The 12,833-nt window shown below is 35.1% G+C and overlaps 1 protein-coding gene across 6 annotated transcripts in view; it reads right to left on the bottom strand.

Moving 5' to 3' along the window:
* Positions 1-6,772: 6,772 nt before the first annotated feature.
* The window catches only part of mylk5 (myosin, light chain kinase 5), a 31,685-nt gene continuing 25,624 nt past the window's right edge, over positions 6,773-12,833 (bottom strand). For all 6 annotated transcript variants that reach the window (XM_087244609.1, XM_087244610.1, XM_087244613.1 and 3 more), the window contains 5 exons: positions 12,663-12,815; positions 11,470-11,602; positions 9,926-10,010; positions 9,599-9,721; positions 6,773-7,363 (listed from right to left, as the gene is read on the bottom strand). In XM_087244609.1, the coding sequence (XP_087100735.1) occupies positions 7,158-7,363; positions 9,599-9,721; positions 9,926-10,010; positions 11,470-11,602; positions 12,663-12,815 (700 nt within the window). In that variant the 3' untranslated portion in view covers positions 6,773-7,157. The remainder of the gene's footprint in view (positions 7,364-9,598; positions 9,722-9,925; positions 10,011-11,469; positions 11,603-12,662; positions 12,816-12,833) is intronic.

Below are 12,833 nucleotides of genomic sequence, written 5' to 3'. Positions count from 1 at the left end.
GATGCGTAGCTGTACAGATCCTGAACCATGCAAGCCAGTGGCGACAGCGGAGAGGGAAAAAAAACTTCACCAATAGGAGAGTGAAGAAAAAAAACCTTGAGAGAACCAGACTCAGTTCGGCATGACCATTTTAATTTCTCCACTGGCCAAAAGTCTTGTGCAGAGCTGCAGTTTATCCAGATCAAGCGTTATATAAAATGATACATTTGTGTATGCAGCTTGTTTGACCGCATTTATAAGGAGATCAGTAACATGTAAATAAATACCAAGTGAATTTTACTTCACCAATTATTTTATTTTTTTGTCATTTCATTTTTTGTAGCTCTAATGAACCGATTATAACTAGTGTACTAGAGAAGGCACACAGCTGGTTAAAATTGTGAATAAAGGAAACCTTGATTAGTTACATCCTCAGAAATTACACATTTGCTTTATTTTTTATATAATTTAAACTTAAAATTGTTGCTATGAGTGTGTGTCAGTTATCCAGATACATACAAAATTTCATGAAAAAAGAGATGATCAACATGGGTAATCACTACATGCGCAGAAATCTGCAGATTTTTCTATTTATTTACTTGTCTAAGTTTATATTTATTCAGTTTTTTTTATTAATTTCAGCAATATTACTGACTACTATAAAAATGTTCACATGATTTACTTGCAATGTATTAATTTTAAGTGAGCATAACTTTAAAAGAGTTTGCATTGACAACTTCTTAATAAAGTACACTTTAGTATTGTTGACTCAAAATAATTATTTAGTCTTTACTTCTTAGTGTTCACATTACTAGGAAAATTTTAGGAAACCGTTTGCCTAAATATCTTAATTACTCACTCCCATGGCTGTTTATATTGAAGTTGGCATTTAGCCGCACCATGTTGGTGTTTCATAACATCTATTTTTTTATGAGGTGGGTCGTTAGCTCAGCACTCAATCCCTAACCGGGAGGACCATTACATATACACATAGACTACGGAAAATTTAGCTTACCCAATTTTCCTATAGCGAATGTCTTTGGAACGGAGAATTTGCACAAAAAGTTTTGCAGATTTTGTCTGGCCCTAGTATCTCTCATATTAAAGTGATTTCTAAAGGATTTTGTGACAAAAGAGACTGGAATAATGACTGCTAGATATTCAGCTTTATATCGCATGAATAAATGACATCTTAAAATGTGTTATAACAAAAATCCTTATCAAAACAAGGCATCATGCTTGATTTTACAAGACAACCAAATCAGTTTTTATTTATTTATTTTTTTTTGCTAAAGAAGTTTGTTAAAGTTGTGGTTTCTCTAATAGATTTAGATAGTAAAATAACTACGTATGTAACAAACATTTATCATGGTATGCAATGTGTGCATGTCAACAGATAAACATCTTCCAATCACTATTCATAAATGGGTAAACCAATCTCACTGTGAGTTTTTTGAGTAAAATGAGGATTTACTTCAACTTACAGCATTGCTTCGTATAGCAGAGCAACATTTAGCTACAGCATGTAATTTCCCTGTGTTATGAAAGAACATCACAGGAGTCACGCATTCAAAAATCTGGACCACCAGTAGCAGAGGCAGGAGTTGACATGGCAAATGTAGCCAATCAACTCTCTCTACTGAGAAGTAGAGTAATACACAGGTGTGAGGCAGAAAGTAAATTACCGATATACCCAAGCTTTTCAAAATGAAGCGAATGGCGTTCTGTTTGGTTTTGTCGGTTTTTGATGTCCGACTGTCCTTTCTTGATCCAGCGGGGTGTAAAGTAAACAAAATCCCCACACAAATGATAAAACTAAAGGGCACTGTTGCACAAAAAGACACCATGGTCAATGGTCGGTACATAGTGATATTAAAAACCACTATGACGGTTCCCATGATGACAATGTAGATCCAAACAAGTGCACAAAATATATGCGCCCGTGTTTTTTTTGTGGACTGCTTCTGGTTGACATATAGTATGGGATGAGCCACGGCGATGTACAAGTCTATACACAAGCCATTGAAAAATATAGATCCTCCAATCAAACTGCTGCTGTGGAACGCTGTAATGTACTCCTCAATTCCGGTCACTCCACCAAACATCTGGACGATGTTCAGAAGAACTCGGATGTAAAATAAGAAGTGCGAAATGGCAAGATGAAGAAACAGAAGCTCGCTGTGGTTAGAAGAAGATGAGTTTCCTGAACTTAAAGATACACCGCATTGTTTCCGAAATGCATCCCAAATCACATAAAGGGTCATTGGAAGATTGATGAGAAGCATTAGGATATCAAGGATTGAGTTGTACGATCCTCTGCAGAGTTGGTGCTGGGATGAAATGTTGGAAGAATTCCCATTCATGCTCTGGGAATATGAGGTGTTTATTGTCCACTTTTCCATCTTGACAGAAGAAAAGGCTGATGTATGTTCATTGACGGGGGGGGTGAGATTTTTATAGTTCAGTGTCTGTCTGTGATTGATGTGTCTGTCATCCATTATCTGTGATATATTTGCATTGGGAAGGTCAAATTACCATTTGCAAAACCAGCTTATTTTCCACTTTTTTTTTTTGCCTTAGAAGGTACACCTGTTTAAAGCTGAATCGTTTGGTTTAATATGACAAACTTGTGAAGCTCCACACAACAACACACTCATTTGAGCTGAATAGGGGCCATGTTGTACTTAATTGTTCCACTTTGGTGTAGTTGGGTCAAACCTGACCAAGATTTAAAGAGGAAAAGAAGTTTGACATGGCTTTAAAAAAAAAGTTTATCATTGCTTGCTCATGTCATTTCAAACGTTTAGACGTTGGCCAGACATCTACTGAAGTTCAACCTGAACATCAGAATAGGGTGGCTTATGGCTTATGCACTAACATTCAAGCATGCTATGAACCTCAACTTTGCAGTGTTCAAAGAAAATAAACATACAGTGCATCTAGAAAGTATTCATAGCGTTTCACTTTTTTCCACATTTTGAAATGTTACAGGCTTATTCCAAAATAGATTAAATTTATTATTTTCCTCAATATTCTACACAAAATACACCATAATGGCAATGTGAAAAAAGAGTTTTTTTTTATTGTTGCTAATTTATTAAAAATAAAAAACCTGAAAGATCACATGTACAGAAGTATTCACAGCCTCTGCTCAATATTTTGTTTATGCACCTTTGGCAGCAATTACAGCCTAAAGGCTTTTTGAATATGATGCCACAGGCTTGGCACACCTGTCTTTAAGAATTTTTGCCCATTCCTCTTTGCAGTACCTCTCAAGCTCTATCAGGTTGAATGGGAAGCGACGGTGTACAGCTATTTACAGATCTCACCAGAGATGTTCAATAGGATTTAGGTCTGGGCTCTGGCTGGGCCACTCAAGGACATTCACAGAGTTGTTAAAAAGGCACTCTATTGATATTTTGGCAGTGTGCTTTGGGTTATCTTTCCCTCTATCCTGATTAGTCTTCCAGTTCCTGCTGCTGAAAAACATCCCCACAGCATGATGCTGCCACCACCATGCTTCACTGTAGGGATGGTATTAGCCTGGTGATGAGCAGTGCCTGGCATTCACTCCAGAGTTTAATTTTAGTCTCATCAGACCAGAGAATTTTGTTTCTTATAGTCTGAGAGTCCTTCAGATGCCTTTTGGCAAATTCCAGGTGGGGAGTGGCTTCCGTCTGGCCACTCTACCATACAGGCCTGATTGGTGGATTGCTGCACAGATGCTTGTTTTTCTGTAAGTTTCTTCTCTCTCCACAGAAGAACGCTGGAGCTCAGACAGACTGACCATCGGGTTATTGATCACCTCCCTGACTAGGGCCCTTTTCCCCCGATCACTTAGCTTAGATGGCCAAACAGCTCTTTGGTGGTTCCAAACATCTTCCACTTATGGATGTAAAATTGCCACTTGTGTGACTTTGTATAGTTTAAGAACATTGACAGAGACATTTTTGAGTATTTTTACAGTCCTGTTAAATACAATCCAAAGGGTTTTGCTATTTTGGTAAAACACATTTTCATGGAATTGCTCACATTGTATTCGATGTGTAAAAAAAGTTATTGTTTACCCAAACATTTAAAAAGAACACATTTTACCTTTGGCTTGCTTGGTTTGGGACTTGTGGAGTTGCGCACTGATTCAGTGTTTGGACTTTCAGCAGTGAAAATTAAACCACACTGAAATTAACTAAACTCTAATTTAACTCTGAAAACTGGACTGACACTGTTTCAGTTTACTAGAATTTCAATGTTAAGCTGCTTTAACACAATCTACATTGTTAAAGCGCTATATAAATAAAGATGAATTGAATTGAACAGAGCAGTAATGACAATACCAAAATTATGACATTTTAATCCAAGGTTATAATACTATCAGAATCATATACCAACCCAGAATGTTCTGACAGACCTAGAAGGCACTGTGATTTGGCTATAAAAGGCTCCATGATTAAAAATTGTTCAGAATGTGCCAAAAAGCACATGTTGGTTATGTTGACCTTCTTTTGCAGTGGAGATTTGATTTTAAGGTCTTGTTCTGGTCTATTCATCTTTTTAATTGACCTGCATCCAAATTTAATATGAAAATAAGCTGTTTCATACTGTCACAGACCATGTAGTTGACTTTTTTTTGTGCATTGGAGATGCAAATTGTAGGAAAATGACATTGGAGCAGGAAATGGGAGGGAAAATTTAGTTTATTCCTGGATTAAGCTTATATTCTATGGAAATGCGACTTAACTTTTTTTTTTTTGACATGCCGTGATTCCTCATGGATAAAATAAGCATAAAACAACATATGAAAATATAGGGTTTCATTTGTTTATTGTCTGGTGCTTATTGAATAACCATTATTGTCAAAAAATGTGGCTTTTTTTTTCTCAAGCAAATATTCTGGTCACGAGAGACTGCAACATTTGGTGTTACTGATATGGATATGTCAACCTTGTGTGCAAATGGCTTGTCAAAATGGCCTTACTTTGGTAATGTGGCACGTACAGCATCAGTGACAGACATCTTCAAAGCTGCAAATGTGTCCTAGATGGTTTGCTTTACAGTGAGAGGATACATTTGACTGCCAAGTTTGAGATCAAACACGAGAGTAGTTCTAATATAAATACATATATTAGACGTCAAAAGTTAAAATAAAAGTATTGGCGGATGTTTTCTGCTGTAAATAAGATCAAAAAAAAAAAAAAAAAACAAAGTTTAGAACCACTTGAGTGTCTGTAATTAGTAGTCAGTTTTCATTTTTTGGTGAACTATCCCTTTATGCTAACCTAATGAATCGGATGTTTCTGGAGACGTTAAAACATTTTGATTTGAGTCAAAAAAGAAATAAAAAACTAAAAATTAATCGTTTACAATTACACAAGTAAGATACATTTAAAAAAAGGAATTTGAATTTCAAGTCGACTGTAACTATTCTTAAATCCAAATTTTATTTATAGGCCAGACAGTCCTAAAATAATTCATAAAAAACTAAATAATCATTTTAAAGTCAAAAACAGAGGCCACATCCAAAGTGAAGTTTCACAAATAACTACATTGAAATACAGGAATAAATCTCCTGAATTGGTTTGTACAGAGCACATCTGTATATATAAGAAATTGATGTACAACTACGCCAAATTGCAGATATCCCATTTTTAACGATACTTGTATTATCACAGGAATTTAGTGTTTAGCAAATATTACTTTAATTGCTGAACACAGAGGAGGAATTATTACTTTACAAATGACGGCATGGCCAGTTTGCATAGGATTAAGATCGCACCTCTGCAATTATTAGAAACTACTAGAGCTCCCCAGAGTTCAATGAAGCCGTCAGAGCACTGTTTTGACTCTTTTACACATTTTAAATTACTCATTTTGGAATACATTTTACAAAAAAAATTGTAAACTGAACAGTTTATTAATACAAAATGCTTAAAACAGATCTCATTCCGTTACTTGTTGTTTAAATTATTGTTCAACTTTTTAAACTGCTTATTGAGTTGACAATAACAGTTGACATTTTCCACAAAATTGTGCTTTAGCTCAAGATGCTGACTCTTAGCTCAAGCCAGATACCACGTCGTAGCTAAAACTGAATTTTATAGAGTTTTGTCATAATGTTTTTAAAAAGGAAATGATATAAAATTCACCAAAATATCACAATAACAGGGTTGAAAAATAATCTGCTATATTTGTGTATCCTAAACATTTTGTACAATTGAATGAAAGAATAATGGCATGCCTCAATGCGGAAGTGACATCACTTGGAGCAAGTCACATGCTTTTTTTAATCAGTGATTTAAAACTGTTATTACTTTTTATAAACATTGTAACCGAATTGTTCAAAATGTAGGGACAGACACAATTTTTTTTCATAGCAGAGATTACAAATAATACAGAAAATATGTTTCATGCAAATGTTTATTTGACTAAGGAAACACACATTAATTGAAAATGAATATAAGATTCAGGAGTCGAAAATAGGTATAGTGGGATTCCTTAAGTTAATGCTTTCTAGACAAAATGTCCCTAATTAAACATATAAACATTATTATTATTATTATTATTATTATTACTATTATTTTGTGCGCTTCTGCCAGACCCAGAAATTGACTGAATGGATTCAGAAACTGTTTAACTCTAAGGGACCAAAATTAGCCTACTTCCAAAAACAGTGGAGTGTTTTTTTTTTTCTTTTCTAAAACTTGATAAAGTTCCGTTTTTTTTTTTGGTTTAGCTTTGAAATGTATAAAGTTTATCAAAAATGTCCCTCAAGAATTCAAGAATCACACATATGCTCTTCATGAATTATTATTTAATAAAAAATATCATATATTTTATGGAAAAGCAAGAAATTGTTAAGTCCAGCACACAGAATTGTTCTGGATATTTGATAAGTTCTAAAACATGCTGCACAAACAGTTCTGTTATCTATATCGTTACAGAACTAGGGCTAACTATGAGTTGCTCTGAACCAAAGAGAACCAAAACACAATCTAAAATGACAATTGAATTTATCTGTGATTAATGTAAATAGCAATAAAATCAATCAGCCTTTATTTTATTACAGTTTTAACACTGAATTGACAATTATTCTGGCATTGATTACAACAATATATTTCAATCTCTCTACTCTGCTCATTTCAGCGTAACCTGTGTGCTACTATGAAGTCATGTGTGTTTTTCTACACTACAGTAAGTGTAGCAGAGCATAGCGCCTCCCCGAGTGCATTAGTGGCTTTACAGGAATACAGGCCGCTGTGATTCAAAGACACATTGTTTAGGATGAGAGTACAGCTGCCGTCCTCCTCATAGTCCACTGTCACAGAGCCGCCCTGCAGCTCCAGCAGCTCTCCGTCCCTCAACCACACCACCTCAGGGTCAGGGTAACCTGAAATACAGACAGAAGGAGCTATGATTTCTGGTTTCACACAATCGACTTGAGTAGAGACAACATGAAAGAATTAAGTTAACTGAATTGAACCTCAAGCAATTAAGTTGTCCCAAAACACCCTCAAGAATTCAGTTTTAGCTCATTTTAACCTGTACTGTTCAAATTTACTACCCTGTTATGTTTGTGGATATTCTTGCTCCATTGACTTCCATTTAGGGCTGCATGATATAGGGATGTCCAGATCCAATCACATGATTAGAAATCGGGATGATCACAAGGTTTCAGACTCGATCAGAATCGTACATTACCTTCTGATCAGTACTTGAATATATATGTACAGTTGAAGTCAGAATTATTAGCCCCCCTTTGAATTTGTTTTTCTTTTTAAATATTTCCCAAATGATGTTTAACAGAGCAAGGACATTTTCACAGTATGTCTGATAATATTTTTTCTTCTTAAGAAATCCTTATTTGTTTTATTTCAGCTAGAATAAAAGTAGTTTTTAATTTTTTAAAAAACATTTTAAGGACAAAATTTTTCCCCCCGATAGTCTACAGAACAAACCATCATTATACAATAACTTGCCTAATTACCCTAACCTGCCTAGTTAACCTAATTAACCTAGTTAAGCATTTAAATGTCACTTAATTCTAATCTAATTAATAGATTATCTAATTAAAAAAAATATATATATATAATAATTCTGACTTCAACTGTTTATCACTTTGTTGCAGAGAAGCTATTGGATAAATGCTGGCAAAGTAGAATATGGAAACAGCTTGAAGCAGAAAGTGCGGATGTGTCTGCGGTCTGGAGGTATTTTAAACTTGATGACAACAACATTGTCATAGCAAACTGTGAGATATGTAAACTTATTGCAAGAGATGGAAAGGAAAAGGCTACATTTAACACAACAAACTTGATAAGACACCTCAGAAACAAACACTCGACACAATACAGTGAATTTACCTAGGCAACCCAACAAAAGACGAGTCAGCTCAAGCTGCAGGAGAGTTTGAAGAGGAGAGAGGCACAGGACAAAATAAGCACAAGTGATAAGTACAAGTAATTTGCTAATCGCCTTTATAGAGAACCCTGGATTTCTTATGCTTATGAAGCACGTAAAACCTAGATTTTAACATTTTTATCTTATAAAGCTTATTTTAGAAGTATCAGAACGGGTTTCGGTATTGGTAGATACTTAAAATCAAATGACTGTGACTCAGACTCGAGGGCAAAAAAACCTGATCGGGACATCCCTGAAAAAACTGACATTGCAATATTATCATTCACTGCGATGTACAGTATATGACTTGAATAGCTTGTAAAGAATTCATAATTTTAGATCAATTGGGATGATTCTGTGGGGCAGGGGTTTCCAAACTTTTCAGCTCACAACACCTAAAATAACAATTCCAGTGACTCGCTACCCCCACTATTGTTGGAGGTGGTTATAAACATACAAATATTGCACAAAACGGTGCATACACACCAGTAGAAACGACAGTGCTCAGCGTAATTAAGTACAGCCCATTTTGAAAATGAATATTTTTCTCCATATCGCAGTGAATATAGGCATATATGAATATGTATTTTGGTGGATTTAAACAAAATAGATTTATTACTAAACATCGACCAAACATATTTAGAAATAGAAAGATAATACAATTAAATTCAAGCAAAATATTTTAAAAAAATAAATTACAACATACAAAATTTTAACTAAATTTGTCAGCTTTTTTTCTTCTCTTGATTTTTTCTCTTTTTTAAAATTGTATTTAATATTTTTCTATAACATTTAAATTTGAGTGTACTAGTTTTTGGACCGACAGTAAAAATAATGACCTCATTCCAACAAGGAAAACCAGCAACAATCAGGAATGCATGATTATATGCTGTCAAGGCTTTGCAATAAAAAAGTCATTATAATGGAAGTCAATGGGGCAAAAACAGCCACCAACATAATGAAAGAGAAATATGTTTGCCCAGAGTGTGTATTAATGAATTTTTCCCAATATATGTCAAAATAAGATTTGTCACCAAAAACATTCTATTTGCTGAAACAGAGAAATTTGTGGCCAAATTAAGACTCCAAATCTCTTCAGAGTGAATGAAAACATCCCCAACAGCACACAATTGTTAAATAATTAGTTTGAACAAACTCAAACATCATCTTTTGAGTGTGTGCTGTTAATGCAGGAGGTCAGTGATGTCCGTCGGTGTGTTCTAACCTGTGATGAGGCAGGAGAGATGGACGCTGGAGCCCTGCGGGACGCTCAGGTCAGATGGAGTCTTACTGAACTCAGGTTTACATTGAAGCTTCAGCTCCAGAGACTGCAGTGCCTGTTCTGTCTCTGTAACACCACAGAGCAAGACAGATGTGTTATTGAACTGTAAAAACATCCATCACTACATGAAAACAGCACTGACACCTTCTGTGAATCGAGTCAGAGCTGTCAGATGTCACAATTGATTTTGAGGACATCCTGCAGTGTGTTGTATTTTATTGTAGTTTCTGAAGCACATTGATTTTCTTTCATGTTTGATTTCTTTCTCACCATGGACAGGGCTCGTGCTTGCAGAAGCTTCTGGTTTAGACAAGATGGCCATCCTCTTCAGAGCCAGCAAGGCTTTTCCTGTTTTCTAAGAATGGAGAAACAAAAGAGTAACGAGAGAAGAGAAACAAAAACAGTGCAGTTGAGTTTGATTCATGAATTGAGTACGAGTCATGAATTGAATTTGATTATACACAAATTGGAGGCGACGTGGTGGCGCAGTAGGTAATGCTGTCACCTCACAGCAAGAAGGTTGCTGGTTCGAGCCTGGGTTGGGTTAGTTGGCGTTTCTGTGTGGAGTTTGCATGTTCTCCCTGTGCTCACGTGGGTTTCCTCCAGGTGCTCCGGTTTCCCCCACAGTCCAAAGACATGCGGTACAGGTGAATTGTGTAAGCTAAATTTTCCATATTGTATGTGTGTGAATGAGTGTGTATGGATGTTTCTCAGTACTGGGTTGCAACTTGCAAGGGCATCCGCTGCGTAAAACATATGCTGGATAAGTTGACGGTTCATTTCACTGTGGCGACCCCAGATTAATAAAGGGACTAAGCCGACAAGAAAATGAATGAATGAATGTGTACACAAATGGTCAGAAGACTTTTGGGCTCGCTGCTGATCTGCATTATGACGTCCATTATTTTTGTAATTCAATGCAAATTTTTGAGGGGAAATTACACAGTCAGTTTAACAATAGTTTATGTACCACAAAATCTTATAATAAAGTATGTTTAAGAATAATTTGATTGCTTAATAACAGACAGAGAGAACACAATATTAAATAATTAAAGTTTGAATTTTTATCATGGTACATCAGCAGTCTGCTTATATTAAATGAGCAAAAACAGCAGATGTTACTCTGTACTGTGTCCTCCAATAATATATTAGTAAAATAGTTTATAAATGCTTAGAGAGCAAAACATACAAGACAAAGATGACTGAGAGAATCGCATAAGTTTTATCATTTGAAACATGCACAAAAACGCACGCACGCGCGCACACACACACACACACACACACACACACACACACACATATATATATATAAATATACATATATATGTACATAGATATATATATATAAAAATACATATACATACATATATATATATATATATATATATATATATATATACATACATATAGGAGTATATATATATATATATATATACATATATATATATATATAGGAATATAAATATATGTAAACAAATATATTGCCGACATTTTTACTTTTCATAACACTTTACACATCACAGAGCATGCGCAAAAAATCGACTCGAGGTTAATTGGAGATTCAATCAAATTCTCTTATTTTCTTTCTTTGGTTCTTGGCAACATTTAGGTTGATATATTTAATATATTTATAGTTTTTAAACAGCACATAATTCTATTATTCTTTAAAACTAAACATGTGCATGTGTACTTGAACATTCTTTAACATAACTAGGTGTTCATCACGCTTTAAACACGGTAAAGTTAAAAAGTTGTTGTTGGCTTGGTATGCTTCTCTTGTTAGCAAAGAAACAGTCAAATTACAGGTGTTTTACCTTCCACTTCTGCCTGGTCAGGAACTTCTTCATCTTGTCTTTGGAGAGGTTTTTGCCGCCGCTGCTGCTGTTGTCCACGCACAAAAAACCCAGCCAGTCATGAGCCAAAGCCTCTTCACAGGACAATCTGCGCCTGTCAGAAGGGTCAACCCTGAGTTAGCAACCTTTCTGGACGTGTTTGACTTCCAGAAGCGCCCCCAAGGAGTGGCCACGGACACCCCTGTGTAATCTCTGTACACCCCTGTGGTCACCCCAATATGATTTTGCTGTTGATATAGCTAATTTAAATGCAATTATGTAAATTCACAATAATTAAATAAATAAATAAAATGCAGCCACTAAAATTCACTGGCTGCACATCAGGTATGAACAGCTGACACATTCAACTGCAGCAGATAATTTGATTTTACCACAACAATTTCTAGTTCATGTTACATTCTTTAAAAAAATAATTAAGGGTAAAGTTCTTTTAACATAATTTGTTTAGTATTTTTCGACGAAACACAACTTTTGGTTCACAAGATTGAACAATTTGTATTAAGAAATTCTTAATGTTGAAAAACTGTTTTATTCGATTGAAAACCACAAATCCAAAAAATATAATAAAAAATAAATGCATTTTAAAATCAGCAATATAGAATATAGTTTATTTGGCACCTCCCTTTTTGCTGGTTGACTCACAAAGTTCAAAATATTAATAATTGATTTGAGCGGATGTATTTTGCAAAAAGGTACATCAATAGATGAAGCTGTGTTAATATTGTGGCTCAAAATGGAACATGAATAAATTACATTATTAGGGTCTGTATAGTGAGTGCGTGTATAATGCCTTTTGTTCAGTTTGTTCATTTGACATAGACATGGAATATACTGTACACTGTACAATAAAAGTGTGCAAAGATAATTGACCTGAAAGGTGTTTTTAAATGAAATACTGATTTTAATTTGGTTTGCACAAATACTCGCTCAGCAATAATTTTAAGAATAATTCATTAAATTAATCAAAACCAAATAATTTCATTTATCAGAAACAAAAAAATTTACATTACTTTTACATTACAGTAAATCAATTATTTATTTATTTATGTTTGTGCCACCCCAAGATTTGGTGTGACCCTAAGAAAATTTTCTGGGGGCGTAACTGTTGACTTCAGTTTCGGTTTGTATGTAAGCAAAATGAAGTACTGACTCACCTGGGATCTTTATTGAGCAGGGAGCTGATGAAGCCTTTTGCCATATCAGTGATCTCCTCAAAACTCTCCTCATCAAACTCCCACTGCGCCGCGGTCACCAAAGCCAACGTCTCAGTGTCGCTCTCGCCCTGAAACGGAGACTCGCCGCTCAACCTACGGGACAGGACACAA

This window comes from Danio rerio, chromosome 3 (assembly GCF_052040795.2).
Source record: "Danio rerio strain M-AB ecotype USA chromosome 3, GRCz13ab, whole genome shotgun sequence".
Taxonomy (NCBI): Eukaryota; Metazoa; Chordata; class Actinopteri; order Cypriniformes; family Danionidae; genus Danio; species Danio rerio.
This window is presented reverse-complemented; position numbering and strand designations above follow the sequence as displayed.